Source organism: Bolinopsis microptera, chromosome 9 (genome assembly GCF_026151205.1).
Source record: "Bolinopsis microptera isolate Bmic1 chromosome 9, MBARI_Bmic_1.0, whole genome shotgun sequence".
NCBI lineage: Eukaryota > Metazoa > Ctenophora > Tentaculata > Lobata > Bolinopsidae > Bolinopsis > Bolinopsis microptera.
In genome coordinates, this window is record NC_087080.1 from 5,612,856 (window position 1) to 5,628,856 (window position 16,001).

The 16,001-nt window shown below is 41.9% G+C and overlaps 3 protein-coding genes across 3 annotated transcripts in view; 2 read left to right on the forward strand and 1 right to left on the reverse strand.

The window, feature by feature from the left end:
* The window catches only part of LOC134821263 (cytoplasmic dynein 2 heavy chain 1-like), a 55,630-nt gene extending 45,626 nt beyond the window's left edge, over positions 1-10,004 (forward strand). Inside the window, 15 exon segments of the mRNA XM_063831976.1 lie at positions 52-159; positions 260-475; positions 622-722; positions 916-1,025; positions 2,067-2,193; positions 2,379-2,550; positions 2,746-2,844; positions 3,057-3,226; positions 3,413-3,527; positions 3,671-3,997; positions 4,253-4,416; positions 4,531-5,486; positions 5,489-5,823; positions 5,825-8,501; positions 8,504-10,004. Coding sequence (XP_063688046.1) covers positions 52-159; positions 260-475; positions 622-722; positions 916-1,025; positions 2,067-2,193; positions 2,379-2,550; positions 2,746-2,844; positions 3,057-3,226; positions 3,413-3,527; positions 3,671-3,997; positions 4,253-4,416; positions 4,531-5,486; positions 5,489-5,823; positions 5,825-8,501; positions 8,504-9,834 — 7,008 coding nt within the window. The 3' untranslated portion in view covers positions 9,835-10,004.
* The window catches only part of LOC134821283 (33 kDa inner dynein arm light chain, axonemal-like), a 71,046-nt gene that overhangs the window by 11,114 nt on the left and 43,931 nt on the right, over positions 1-16,001 (forward strand). The gene's annotated exons all lie outside the window — the stretch shown is intronic.
* On the reverse strand, positions 10,017-12,779 carry LOC134821273 (solute carrier family 22 member 7-like). The gene is made up of 3 exons (XM_063831987.1): positions 12,626-12,779; positions 12,017-12,120; positions 10,017-11,832 (listed from the first exon to the last, which is right to left on the reverse strand). Exons 1-3 carry the CDS (start codon positions 12,730-12,732, stop codon positions 10,430-10,432), a joined length of 1,614 nt encoding a protein of 537 aa, XP_063688057.1. The 5' UTR covers positions 12,733-12,779; the 3' UTR covers positions 10,017-10,429.

Below are 16,001 nucleotides of genomic sequence, written 5' to 3' on the forward strand. Positions count from 1 at the left end.
ACGGGAAAATTAAAGGCTCATCAACCAGTCACCATGACAACCCTTGTTCAGGATATAGAGAAAGAAGCTCTTCGTCTGGCTATCAAGGAAGTATGTTCTGAACAAGACCTAGTCTCCATGGACACTCAAACAAAGAAAATACTGGAACTTCATGAACAGGTTTGTTAATTCTAGGGTTAAAGAGGAAGCTTACGCTTAAATAGTAAGTTTGAACTCATCATAAGTGAATCTCAAAAATCTCAAATTACAACCACCTCAGCTATCACAACGAATGGGAGTTGTAGTGGTGGGACCCTCTGGTTGTGGTAAGACTGTGCTGTGGAAAACACTTCAAACTGCCATGTGTAAGATTGGGAGGGAGGTGAAGGTGTACACTATGAACCCTAAAGCTCTGCCAAGACACAAACTGCTGGGTTCTATTGATATTGATACTAGAGAGTGGAGTGATGGTATTCTTACTTACGCTGCAAGACAGGTGCGTTAGTATTATTATTGCGGTTCTTCATCATGTTATTTTACAGCACATTATTTACATCACTGATCATGAAATGTCTCTAGCATGCCCTACCTTGTTACGCCACTGTTACGCCATTGTTACTCAACTGATTGTGTATTTTGTAGGTAGTAAAAGAGCCAGTTCACATACAAAGTTGGATAGTATGTGATGGTGACATTGATCCAGAGTGGATTGAGTCTCTAAACTCCGTATTGGACGACAACAGGTAATTATAATGAGTGAGAAAGTTTAGAATCGTGAGACAATTCATATCAAAATTCAAAGCTTTCTCATATGAATCATGAATGTTACAGTCTCTTCGATTTCCATTCATTTATAAGCTAAATCATCGTGTGTTATTCTAATCTCTGTCCAGTGGAGTGCAAATAACCACTGTCTTACCATGCTATTCCCCACAGACTGCTGACAATGCCTAGTGGAGAGCGAATACAGTTCGGACCAAACGTCAACTTCCTGTTTGAGAGTCACGATCTTAGCTGTGCTTCTCCTGCAACAATCAGTAGAATGGGTAATTTACTTAATTCTGTCTACCGAAATTGTGGTATTAATATACCTGGGGGCTTTATTGATATTAAGATTTAAAATAATAATTTTTCTTGTTATTGGCTCTTTGTAATGGTACTTTTTGTCAAGAATTCATTGCCGTATCGATTGAATGATCAATCAACAAAATATTTAAATTCAGTATTTAAGGCCACAGGGGGGGGGTCCGAGGTCGATTTTGAGATTTTGAGATATGTTGTAGAGCTCGATCTAAATTTTCAAATGCTTTTGTCCTTACCGAAAACAAAGTTTCCTATTTGAAGATATCGCGCGTTGAATTTTGAGGTTTACCTGTAATTCTATTGTAAATGAAAACTTTAAATGAAATCGTGTTCAAAATCTATCTTCTTTTTCAGTTTATGACTTAGAACCTTGTAACTTGGCAACAATGTTCTTCAAGGTATTTTGAGTTTTTGTTATGTAACGATTTATGATATCTTGCTCCAAAGCTGAGATATGAGGTTAACCATGAGTGCGGGTTACAAAATTTAAAATGGTTAACCTCATAATAAGAGTTAGGAGCAAAATTACAACAATCGTTACATAACAATCTTTTAAATTTATGTCAGGAACATAAGTTCCAAATTTGAGGTGAAATGGATAAAAACTCTAGGAGAAGATAGATTTTGAAGTCAAAAATTCGAGGTTTTCAGGAGAGGCAAAAAACTGATTTTTATGTTATGTGATTTTTGAGTATTTTGCCTTTATTTGTATATTTTTCAAAGTTTAACTGCTGAAATAACACAAAAACAATAAAAACAAAGCTTATCGTAGTTTTCAGTTGTAATGGCATCAATATTTCTGCCCTCCATTATCGATTTATCAAAAAAATGAGGTTAAATGAGAATTGGTTAACCTCATTTATAAAAAAAAGTAAAATAGCTACAGACAAATGAGTGGTGGCAAAGTATCCACCACAAAAATATATATTGATTCAAAGCATAATGTTTTTTTGCATTTTTTAAAGCCTCGACCCCCCCCTGTGGCCTTAACCCCTCCTGCCCAGGTATGATCTTCTTGAATGACGAAGATATGGATATAAAGGCTATAGTGGGGAGCTGGCTGTCCAAGCAGACTGATAATAACAGCCTGGAGAACTGGATTGAAGACTATTTCTACAAAGGACTCGCCTGGTAAGTACTTTGTTAATTCATTTCCCGATTTGTGAACTATATGAAGTATTTTACTTTCTTTTAAAAAACTTAGATAAAATCTCCTCTATCACAAGTTCTTATCCCCTTCTCCACCTTCACCTCCACTTCCACCGCTAACACAAACCACAGTTTTCCTGACAACACTTATTACATCTCCACTCCAGGTGTCATCGACACAAAAAGAACTTTGTAGTGAATAGGAGCACTGTTGCAACTGTAAACATGGGACTATCTCACCTGACTGGGGCGAGGACCAAGCCCCAGTTTCTGTGTGGTCTTGTCAGAGGATTCGGAGCGAACCTGCCTCTTACTGAACGGGAAAGTCTGGCTAAAGAGGTGAAGTTTTATGTTTTATTGTTAAGACTTTAGAAATTTCTCAATTTGATAGAGCTGAATATATACGTCGGGGGCGAGAGAGATGTTTTACTGGAGTTGACTTGGAATTGTCTTCTAACAAAGACTGGAGTCGTGTAGAAACGATAGAATGTTCCTACTAAGTAACGGCACAAACTCACAAGTAATTTATCACAGATATTCAAGCTGGGTAACGAGACTGTACCCGACATGTCAGCTATACTGGATACCTACTACTCCCCCAAGTCCCAGAGACTTGAGACATACCAACTCCAGGTTCCATATCAATAATTTTACTTTTTTGTTTAAAAAAACTGCGTAATATTTAAAAACTATCTCATTCGGTAAAAACCATGCATGTCGTATGCTATTTTATGAATCTTTGCCATTTTCTGTTTGCTTTCAAGAGAATTTCTTGCCATTTGCTGTTTGCTAATAATAAAGAAATAAGAAATTATTACCAGTACATTGACAGTATATTTATACAGGTACCGGACTGCAACTACAAAGATTTCTCGGAGCAGCCTCCACTAATCAGCACATGTGACACACAACGAGTCAGAGATCTTCTCGACCCCTGGATCTCCAAATTGGAACCCTTCGTCCTGGTGGGACCTGAGGGTAGTGGCAAGAGTCTCCTCCTTCAGACCATGTTCAAGTTAGTTGATGATATATTGTATCTTACCACTATTTGTTTCTTAAACCATGGTAATCGATGACTTATTCTCTTTATTCCCAGTTTTAACTCGATAGCTATAGTGTTACTGTTAGTATGCGTAAATAAATGAAGTGACCGCTGTTGTGCCAAAAAATAACCGCACTATAATACCGCACTTTATCGCAGGGAGTTGAGCAGTACAGGTATTGCGGTAGTTCACTGCAGCTCCGAGACCTCCCCCAGACAGGTCTTACAGAAACTCCTCCAATTCTGTAGAACTATGAGCTCCAACGTTGGCCGGGTTCGTGTGAATTGATTTCAATAATTAATCGAAATTTTTACTATATTAAAACTGCTACTAAATTTTATTAGTTTCGAAAACATCCTTTTTGGATCTAAATAACTAAATTACCGAATAATATTCTCATTAAATTTCTGATCCAGGTACTCCGACCAAAAGAAACAGAGAAACTAGTCCTGTTCCTGAAAGGAATCAACCTGGTGAAGCCTGACTCCTGGGGCACCTCCATGTTATCCTCCTTCCTACAGCAACTTATAACCTACCGGGGATTCTACGAGGATAACCTAGAATGGGTTAATCTGGAGGGTGTTCAGATTGTAGCGACTATGTCTGCAGGAAACACTCTGGGAAGGTACGAGCTGTCTCCACGTCTGACGAGTATTATGCACGTGGCGTATATGAGTTACTCTGGGCGCGAGGAGCTACACTCCGTGTATAGCGCCTACCTCTACCCTCTCCTTCAAGTCCAGGTTGTTGTTTTTTACTTAACTGTACTACGTTAATTAATTGCTCATAATTACCTTATTAAGTTGTTTACTTAACACTTAACATGTGTGATTGTGTGAGTTGTACTGAGACGCGTTCTCGAATTATTTTGGCGGATGAAAGTAATTGACCTATATATTATTCAAATGAATACTAATTATAAAAACCAATTTTGATCGAATTTAATTGTCGCTAAAGCCTCAATTTCTTCTACTTTTGTTAATCTCACCACAATCCAGGTGTCAAATCACCCAGTATGGGTGGCGCCTAAGAGCGTACAGGCTCTAGCCAGCAGTATGATGAGCGTGTACGAGCAGGTCAGGGAGAACTTTACCTCAGATATGTACCCTCACTACATCTTCAACCCCCGACATCTCACTATGTGGACACTTAATCTCACCAGGTAATGATTATTGAAAAATAGGAATAATTGTTGTCCTGGTTTTTATCTAAAACACGCGCAGGTTATTTTAGTTTCGTAATCGTTTCTTCCTGTTGTAATGCACCTATCTTGCAGATACGATGCAGTGAGTGGAAGTGAGCACGGAACCTCAGGACCCCTCCTCCTGGCCTGGGCCTACGAGGCCCGAAGACTCTTCAGGGACAAGTTGGCTAGCCAGCAACATGTGGAGAAGTTCGACGGTATCCTAGCAACTGTGCTGCGCAGCGATTGGGGAGTTGATATCTCCCTGCTGGATAAAAAGTACTTTGTAACGTATGGTGATACGAGTGGAGTGACTGTTGCCTCCCCACATGGCAAAACTCTGGGTCTGATCTCGAGTAAAGACTACAAGGAGATCATTGCAAAGGGAGCTAAAGTGTACAGCAGGGAAGTGCGAGATTTGAAGCTTCACTTCTTCCCAGAAGTATTGTCCAGCATGGCACTGGTAGAGAGAGTATTGACGGCTCCCGGTGGTAATCTCCTTCTAGCAGGACGAAGTGGAGTTGGTAGGAGAACCGCGATATCTGTCATTGCTCACATGCACAGAATGCAGGTCATCTCACCGAAAGTGTCCCGGAACTACTCTCTCAAACAACTTAAGATTGATCTGAGGAGTTGTGTCCAGGCGGCGGGAGTGGAGGGAGAGCAAGTAGTGCTGTTGTTAGAGGACCATCAGCTCTTAGATCCTACCTTTTTGGAGAGCATCAACTCTTTGCTTTGTTCCGGAGAAGTGCCGGGTCTCCTTACACCAGAGGAGCTAGATACTCTCATATCCCCTCTCAAAGAACAGCTCGAGACAGATGAGTTTGACGGCACACTAGGCCAGTACTTCATCAGACGGATAATGAGAAATCTGCACATCGTCTTCATCCTAGACAGCTCCAACCCTAACTTCAGGCCACAATGTGAAGCCAACCCAGCTCTTTATACTAAGTGTCAGTTTATCTGGCTGGAAAGCTGGGCTCCCAACACCATGGCCCGACTACCCAGGATGGTGATACCAGAGATAGAGAAGAGAGAAGCAAGTTCCACCTGATACACAACTCTGTAGCAGACAGCACTCCTCGTCAGTACCTGGCCTCACTGGACGTTTACAACAAAGTCCTGGATACGAAGAAGAGGGGCATCAAGAAAAAGCAGGAGCATCTGATCGCTGGTGTTAGTAAACTTAACGAAGCAAAAACTCTGGTGGATGATCTGAAAGCAAAGGCTGCGGTGAAGAGCAAAGTGTTAGCGGAAAAGCAGAAGGAGGCTGACGAGGCGTTGAATGAGATCACAGCAAGAATAGGACAAGCTTCTGAAAACAAACAAGAGATGGAGGTACTGAAAGGTAAGCTTGGAGAAGAGACAGTTAAACTTGAACAAAGGAAAGAAGGCTATTGACATCGAGCTGGCGGAAATTCAACCGCTTGTTGACGAGGCTAAGGCAGCGGTTGGCAACATCAAATCGGAGGCTCTATCCGAGATCCGCTCCCTAAGAGCTCCTCCTGACGTGATCAGGGATATCTTGGAAGGAGTTCTACAGCTGATGGGTATATTCGACACCTCCTGGGTAAGTATGAGAAGTTTCCTTGCCAAGAGAGGTGTGAAAGAGGAGATTATATCATTCGATGCGAGAAAGATTGCTCCAGAGATCAGAAATTCAGTCGAAGCACTCCTTCAAAAGAACAAGAAATCATTCGACCCTAAGGTAGCCAAGCGAGCAAGTGTTGCATGTGCCCCGCTAGCATCATGGGTGAGAGCTAACGTACAGTTCAGCATCGTTCTGGAGAAGATAGGGCCACTGGAAGGCGAACAGAGGGGGCTGATGAAGAAGGTGCAGAAGTCACAGATGCGAGTGGAGAATCTCGAGAAGGCTCTGGACGTTGTGGAACAGGAGGTGGCGGAAATGAGATGTCGTTTCGACAAGAGAACAACTGAGGCTAGTAGGCTTGCCATTGAGCTGGACCAGGCCACGGAGACTATCACTGCTGCTGAAAATTTGGTTGGGAAACTTGTTGGGGAACACACGAGGTGGACAAGTCAGGTAGAGGTCCTCCAATCAGAACTGGAGGAGTTACCCCTCCTGTCCCAGGTAGCGGCCTCTTTTATCACCTACCTTGGAGCATATCCTGAGGATGTGAGGGCGGAGCTAGTACGGAAGTGGAGTAAAGAGGTGGGAGTGTCACGTTTTGAACTCAACAGGTTCCTGTCCACTGAGAGTGAGCAGTTACAGTGGAAAGCGGAAGGGTTACCCTCTGATGCGTTGTCAGTTGAGAACGCCCTGATAATACTGCACGGCACCAGGACCCCCTTCCTTATTGATCCCTCGTGCAGGGCTTCTTCCTGGTTAAAAGAAAACCTGAAGAACCAAAGACTTGAGGTGATTAATGCTAATGATAATGGGTTTATGACAGCACTTGAGCTGGCTGTCAGGTTTGGAAAGACTCTTCTGATCCAGGAGATGGACACTATAGATCCTGCACTATTCCCTCTACTCAGAGGTGACTTTATATCTAGCGGTCCAAGATCTGTAGTTCAAGTTGGAGAAAAGTTGATGGATTACAATGAAGATTTCAAATTGTTCCTGACCACACGAAACCCTAAACCGGACTTACCACCAAGCTCTGTGGCGCTGCTGAGTATCGTGAACTTCTCGACCACCAGAGCTGGACTAACAGGACAGTTATTGGCAGTGACGATACAGCACGAGAAACCACAGCTGGAGGAAAGGAAGAGCGCCCTCCTGGCGAAAGAGGAATCCCAGAAAGTGGAGCTGAACAAGTTGGAGGAGTCGTTACTTGAGGAGCTGGCAAACGCTCAGGGCAGTATCTTGGAGAACAAGTCTCTGATTGAGAGCCTAAACCAGACGAAAAAGAACAGCGTGGTGATCATGGAGGCGCTGACTGAGTCTCAGAACTTGCAGACGTCTTTGGACGAGGAACGGAACATCTACCTGAAGTTAGCGGAGACCGGAGCTACACTCTATTTCGTGATTAAATCACTGAGTTCTGTGAACTGCATGTACAGGTTCAGTCTGACTTCTTTCTTGACGGTCTTTAAGGAGGCGCTCCAAGCTAAAACCTCCAGCGGAGACAAAGACAGGATCGAGTCGCTTGTGGCCACTCTTAAAGTTCTGTTGTATGAGAGTATCTGCAGGTCGCTGTTCAAAGCGGATCGGCTGATGTTTGCACTGCATCTGGTGCATGGCATGCACCCTGAAATGTTCAACGAGAGCGAGTGGGAGCTGCTAACCGGACAGATAGTAACCGATACCATGTTGAGGAGACAAGAGTCTCAGCAAGCCATGGCAGAGAAGTACCCCTCCTGGATATCAGCAGAGTTGGTACCAGCAGTCGCTCTCTTGGAGTCAGCAACTCCAGCTCTCTTTAGAGAACTACACTTGGAGGACGAGAACTTGTGGAGCAACTTCGGAAGTGCTAAGGAGTGCGAAAAGGAGATTCCTAGGAGTGTCAGTAGTCAGGTGTCTGAATTTCAGAAGTTGCTGATAGTCCAGACTCTCAGACCAGATAGGTTGATCAGCAGCATGCAGCTGTTTGCTCAGAGAGCTCTGGGAGTCCGGGAACTGTCACCGCCGGTTGTCAACTTGAAAAGGTTGTACCAGGAGCAGACCAAATGTCATGAACCCATACTCGTCCTCATCTCCCCCGGATCTGACGTGAGTCAGGAGCTTCAGGAACTTGCTCACCAAGTTGTGGGACCCACTAACTACGTTCAAGTTGCTATGGGCCAGGGACAGTCCCTATACGCGCTGCAGCAGCTGAGAGAGTGTGCTGGGAAGGGAATGTGGCTGTGCTTGAAGAACCTCCATCTAGTAATAGCTTGGGCGCCAGTGCTTGAAAAAGAGATCAATGCTCTCAAACCACACCAAAACTTCAGACTGTGGTTGACAGCTGAACCGCACCTGAAGTTCCCTCTAGTCCTACTTGAGAGCTCTCTAAAAGTCACATACGAGTCGCCTCCTGGCGTGAAAAAGAATCTGCTCCGAACCTACGAGGCGTGGACTCCTCAGTTTATTGAGAAGGGACATCAACCTGTTAGGAGCCAGCCTTGTTCGCTCTTGCTTGGTTCCACGCTATCATCCAGGAGAGAAGAAACTTCATTCCTCAGGGCTGGACTAAGTTCTACGAGTTCAGTAACGCTGATTTGAGGTCAGGTGCAGATATTATAGATAGACTCTGCACCAGCACTGGCAGCATTCAATGGGACTTCATACACGGACTGTTTGAGAACGCAGTCTTCGGAGGCAGGGTAGATAACAACTACGATCTGGAGGTTCTCCGAGCTTATCTTCACCAGTACTTTGACCGGGATGTACTGGGTGGGAAGGGAAGGAAGAAGCTTGCTGGTATCCTGGAACTCCCACTCTCAGTCAACCACAAAGACTTCGTGAAAGCAATCACAGCACTCCCTGAAACTGATACACCTGCTATGTTTAACCTACCCCAAAACGTAGACCGATCGCAACAGAGAAGCGTGGCTAAAAGCGTGCTATCTCAGCTAGTTCTGGTTTCCCGACCTAACCTGGAGGACGAACAGTTCGACAAGGCCCGCTGGACCAAGGATCTGTCCCCATTCCTACACTTATGGAAGAGATTAAACCAGGGCAGTGAACTTGTGAAGCTATCTTCAGATCAGATCCCGAACCCTGGGGAGAATGACCCACCTCTACTGGCCTTCCTTCTTCTGGAGAGACAAGTTGCTATCAAACTCCTGCAACTAGTCCACACTGATTTGTCCAGAATCAGCAAGGTCATACGTGGAACTCTACTCCTGACAACCGATGTGAAAGACAACGCAACAGCTCTTCTGAAGCACGAGGTTCCTGGTTCCTGGTGTAGGAAGTGGGAAGGACCTGTTGCTCCTATACACTGGCTACGATCTCTAGTTAGCAAGACTTTAGCGCTTGGAGGCTGGGTGGAGAGATGTCAGGCTGGTGCCTTGCTCACATCCCCTGCCGACTTATCAGAACTATTTAACCCTGCAGTGTTCCTGAATGCTTTAAGACAGGAATCAGCCCGGAGACTGAATCTACCGATCAACAGTTTAGAGTTTGTTTCTCACTGGGGACCCAGTTCGGGACTAAGCAAAGCTAAATGCCCGGTAACTATCGAGGGGTTGACTATTGAAGGGGCTCTGTTTGATGGTCACAAGTTGGTGGAATGTGCCCGAGACTCACCCTCCAATTCTCCAATCTCCAATTGTAGTGTAGCTTGGGTACCAGCTGGACAGGGTGGCAATAAAGACAACCAGTTGGAGACACCAGTATATTACAACAGTTTGAGGGAGCAACAAGTTACATCTATCAGGATACCCTGCCCGGGATCACCAGCACTCTGGAAACTTAAATCTGTGGCGCTCATACTCAAGAATCAGTGATTCATGTTGGATCAAACCAGTGTATAATAATCTATAAACTGCAAAAAGACGTTTCACTTTTTGTTTAATTTGTGTTTACTGTGTAGGTTTTATTTAAAACGAATCGGTGTTATTTAAAAGTAATGTATAGTGTATACTCTGTACTCTGTATTGTTTGAAAAATTTGACAAGATGATGTATTTAGAACTTGTTAGACACTATAGTATTATAAATAAATATAATAGGGGTCACTCAGCAGATAAAAACATGTGCGATCATTCAGGAAATTGATAATTCGTGGTTAACTTACGGCGCGGTGATCGAATCAAAATCATGTTAATACGCCTAAGCAGTGACTTCACAGTTCACCGCATGTTTACTGTTGAGTTTACTCGCGAACTCTTAAAAAAGTAAAAAGTTCTTGCCTCTCTACTGTCCTCAACTACTTGTCCTAACTATCTGTCCTCAACTACTTGTCCTAACTATCCGTCCTCAACTATTTGTCCTAACTATCTGTCCTCAACTACTTGTCCTAACTATCTGTCCTCAACTACTTGCCCTAACTATCTGTCCTCAACTACTTGTCCTAACTATCTGTCCTCAACTATTTGTCCTACTAAATGTCCTCATCCTCTTCTCGGAGCCTCTTCACTCCTTGCAGATCAGCTGGTGTTTCTGGTATCTCAACACCAGTAGTATCCTCCAACAAGAACCATGTCCCTACTGCAGCCAGCACAGCACTTCCAGCAAAAATCGCAAGCACGATCCTGCGATCCAGTACGTTGTAAAGAAGACTGAGGTAAGGGCCGAGAAAGGAGCCAATTCTTGCAACTCCGGAACACGAACTCAATATCATGCCTCGGTGGGAGGTTGGGGACAGCTCAACCGTGTACAGGAACACTGTGATAAACTCGGCCCCGATAAATATGATAGCTATGAGACAAGCCACTTGCCGGAGGTGCCATGTTGAAGACAGCGGAACGTCAATCATGGCAATCCCGAAACAGATTGCAATACCAAGACACACCAGCATCTGTGTTTTCTTTCTTCCTGTTGCACCAATTAGAGCGAAACTTGTGGTACAAGCTACAACCTCGGAAATGCATGCGAACCCTTGACTTGCCATTATGTTCTTGCCCATTTTGTGCCACCCGAAGCTGAGCCCGTAGTAAAATAGTGAGACCATGAACCAGCATATCATCAGAAAGAGCGTCCTCCTCAACATCACTGGGTATATGATGAAATCTTTCATTTGTTTTAGAAGCCCCTCACTCTTACCTTTCTGTTCAACCTCTCTCTGGAGAACATTACTTTGGAGCGGAGGTGTGTTGTAGAATTTTGCCATCTTGTTCAGAATCTTCAAAGCCTGTTCCTCTTTGTCTTTGTAAACTAAGAATCTTGGTGACTCAGGGCAAATCAGAAGTTGTATGTAGAAAAGGATTGAGATAATGGCTATAATCCCGATGTTGTACCTCCAGTTAGTAACCATGTAGGAGATGAAAATAAGGATTCCAGTACCACTAGGCCAGGTGATTGACAGTAGGGTGTTGGAAAGATTTCTCAGTCGGAGAGGAGTGAACTCCATTACCCACACATAATGTCCCGTTACGAAACTTAGCATGCCGAGACCCTGCATTATCCTTAAGCCACACAAGGTCTGTATGTTTCCTGCGAATGCCATGCCGATGGTTGCAGAGACTGCAATCAAACCAGCCGCTAGTGTAACCTTCTTCCTCCCGAACATCTCGTATAAAGTAGAACTCCCTATCAACCCCACGAAACCACCTATAAAGTAAAAACTGTTGACATTGGAATTTTGGGATTCTGTGCCGCAGTAAATTCCAAAGTCAACAGCATAACTGGAGCGTTTTGGTGTCCAGATAAAGTCGACATCAGCTTTAAGTTTGTTGGTACACATAGTATCTCTGGTGTAAAATGTGTTGTTTTCTCCAGTGTGGTTCTGGAGAAGGGAAAAACACTGTTCTGAGGAGCACTCCCAGTCCGTGTACGGTATGTAGCCTGAAGAAAGTTTAACATTATCGACCATAGATGTATTTATGATCATAATTTATGCGATATTAAAATAAGACGGACGAAAATGTTAATTTTATGCTAAAAACTAAAATGTTCCCCAACATGATCATCTTGAAAGATAATATTGTATAATTATAATTATAAATAATAGAAAGCCTTTGAGCCTTACCAGTGAAGACCGGCAAATAGCACATCATGGAAGCGGTTGATTTAGAAACCAAAAACATCAGGAAGAGAAATCCAACGTATCGCCCTGTAGATGTGCCTACCGTCCTGAGGAGAAAGTTAACCTCTCAGTAGATTAGATTTTTTTAGATTTGAAAAATTTTCAAAACGGTATTTACAAATCAACAGGATTATAAAACATAAAAATAAAAACCGCTTTGTCGGCAAATGCCAGGGCCCTAACAATCCACTCAAAAAATTCAAAACAGGACCCAGAAGCTTGTAAGCCACTGGTCAAAAACAAAGTGAAATCTAATTAAATAAAGATTTTGTTCAAAAATCAAATAAAATCAAAATTACGCGACCAAAATTCAAAAACTCTCGTAAATATGAAAATCTTAGTATCAATCAATATCCATGATCAGAATAAATGAGGAAAAACGCGAAAATCACATACATTACTGTATTACAACAGATGTCAAAAATTGTTATTATTATTAACAAGTACTGCATTTATCACCTCAATTTAGTACCGCACAATGATAATGCGGTCCGCATTATCATTGTTTTGAAATTAATTGCCCAATCAGTGTGGTTAAAAATGTTTTCTAACCTGTCAACCAATTCATCCATTGAAAGTTTCTCTGGAGACAGATTTTCACTGCCTTCATCATCTTCTTTCATCGATAATGGTTTAGATTCTTCCGTCTTATCGTTCATTTGAAGTGAAGACAAATCTCTCTGTTACCAATACTTTAGACCTAAAGCTGGAAAGTGACCTATGTTATCAAGATCAGAGGATGAAGGATCAACTCATAGTCATAAAAGAGATCATCAACGATGATACAAATTGATATAAGTGTAACGGCTTTCCGCTTTATGTTTTAGTTTTTGCATAAATTAACTTAAATTTAATACCATAGCGCAATGCTATAGGATTTTTCTACAGAAAAAAAGGTAAACTCGATCTCGAACGTGTCAAAATTAAACACAAAAGAATATTCCTGAACAAAATTGGGAAGCAGCTTTAACTAATTATACAGTTATACCATTACGAAAACAAATATACCGATTATCGATACCAACCAGTTACTGAGTTAGTTAGGCAGTACTGTGGTAGAGGACTACCAAAACATAGTTTGTTGATCAAATTATCAATTCTTATCCGGCAAATTTCGCACATTATAGACTCATTACCTGCAAAATTATTATCGAATTCGAATCTGCTTTGAAATCTGGCTACAGTACAGGGTGATACTGATTACTTAAAATAAAAAACTAGACTTATCTTGGGTATTGATGGATGATATTGATACGTGTCTAAATTTCCTTATATATTAATATATATTAGTATATTTGACCAAAACCCATAATCATGGGTAGAGTGGACCGCTGCTAGTGTCTCTCTTTTCCAAACAAAAGGAAATGATATTAATTTGAATAACCGTCCGAAAATGCAAATTGATACCGAGAATGAAATCGGTCGCTCGCTTTTCCCATTCATTCACGGCTTACGAATTGTAATAAAGCTTTATTACAATTCGTAAGCCGTGAATGAATGGGAAAAGCGATCCCTGATTGGTTGGAGACTGCTTATAGGATGCGAATATCTCCCTATGATATTACTGATTGGGTGACGGAATCACTGATTAAGTGCCGAGGTCACGTATCTGCAATATCTTAAAAGGGTCATAACTCGGTTAAATTGTGAACAACCAACTTGAAATTTTGGGAAAGCACTTCAATTATGAAACCAAATATGTCTAGAAACTTTGAAGCTCCTAGCTGAAAGCGTTCTCACTTTATGGTGACAATAGTGAAAAAGAGGGATTGGCGTGCCACACCCACTGTAATTAATTAAATTTGACGAAACTTTCAGGAAATATAAGTTTGACCCATATCTATAAGTATAATCTCTGAAATTTTTGTGCAATTCTAAGAGTAAGAAGAATTACGTGAGTTATTAAAGGGACCGTAATATACAACTTAAACTTTTTTGACTGGTTCAAATGCTTTAATGGCGTTCATATCAGCATGAAAAAAAAAATGAAAATTCGGCCAAGGAATAATAATTTTAGTGCCCAAAATTTGGACCCCAAGTGGTGTCAAAAACGCGAATTAAATGGGTAATAATTATTTTAGCCTCTCTCGACTTGACACCACTATACTTATAGGATTAGACGGATTCCTGCTAGTAATTATAATGGTTATGAGTTGCGTAATTGTTGATACTAGTTCGAATTCGATCATCTGGAAATGTTCATATATTTTACGTGCTCACTTAGAGTTAGGGAGCGTTCACATATGACGTCAGCAGCCGAGGGGGGAGGGGGGTTTGGAAATGCTGACGGTTGCTGACGGGGGGAGGGGGGGGGGTCTGACGTCAGCAAAAATACACGAATTTTGACAAAAATTGTTGCTTCAAATCAATTTGATTAACAATAAAACTTCGCTAATTTATTTGGGAACTAGAACGAACACCGATGCAACAATAAGACAACATTAAGACAACATTATGACAACAATAAGAGTAAGACAAGAATAAGACAACATTAACGCAACAAACACCAATAAGACAACAAACGATATAAGACAACATTAAGACAACATTGTCATTAAGGCAACATTAAAGCAAAAATTAAGGCAACAATAAGACAACATTATTAAGACAACAAATTCATTTAAAACAACATTAAGACAACAAACTCGTTTAAGACTACATTAATGCAACAAAATGTTTAGAATTTGTAATATACTTTAACCCGTTAATTAAAAGTCGGTTTAACTTTTAATTAATCCCTTCGGCCGGGATTTCACTGCCGCAGTTAAAAAGGGTAGGTATCTACTTCCGACCCAAAGTGTTCATTGTCCATTGAGCATCATGCCATGCTGCTACCATCGTGATCGTGTTACTCTCGTGGTCGCCACATGACAGCTTACCAAACTGCTATTGGACAGCGCACGTTTGTCACGTGACGATTTGATTATTGATACTTATTGAGCACTGTATTTCATAGATCACATTTATTGAGTACAGTACTGAATAAATGTTAAATTCCTGTTAAATTCCTTTATGAAAGTTATTCCTTTGCGATAGATACTCCTGTAATTTCCAACGATTACAGTGATATTTCAAGCTTGACTCAACCCTTGCTGTTCTCTCAAACTATAAGGATGTGAAGGCAATTCGGTAATATGCCGATGCACATCTGGGGCACACCTCGGGCACACATATAGTTTAATACTGTCACCAATATAAGTAATATAAATAATGATATCTAACCACCAGGTGTGCTCCAGGTGGTTCTGCCCGAGGTGTGCCCGAGGTGTGCTTTATGCCCGAGGTGTGCCCGAGGTGTGCCCGAGTTTGTGCCCCAGGTGTGCCCCAGATGTGCATCGGCAGATTACCGAGTTACCGATGTGAAATGTGAATCTAATTTTGCTTGAGCATGAAATCCAGCCCTTCTCGCTGGCTAATATAGGTCACGTTATCTATCAGCTGACTGTACCTCGTGACTGCGTCACTCGGTTACCACGTGCCCGACAAACTGGTGCCGTACCATAATACTACATACAGCGAGACGATATATTAATTTAATGCTCTGTAAATTTGTATTACCTGATAAATAATGAGACCTAATTATTTCATTTTCAGAGTTTAAGTCACAATTTCGTATAACTCTAACTCAGTTGATGAAGTAAAATATCATTTAACAAAGTAAAATATATTCGAAGAAATAGTGTTATACCTAATTTGTTGCCTTATTAAGTTTGACAGGGGGAGGTGGGGGGGGGGGGGGGTTAAATTTGCCAAAATCTTGCCGTCATTGCAAGTCATATGTGAACGCTCCCTTACCACGTATGTTAATGTTATGTGTCGGCCCTGATCACGGCAACGCAAATGATAGGCGTGGCTTCATTTGTTACTGGTTACTGTTTAGTGTTTACTGTTGACGTGTTGTTATGTTTAACTTTGTGATTGCTTCAAG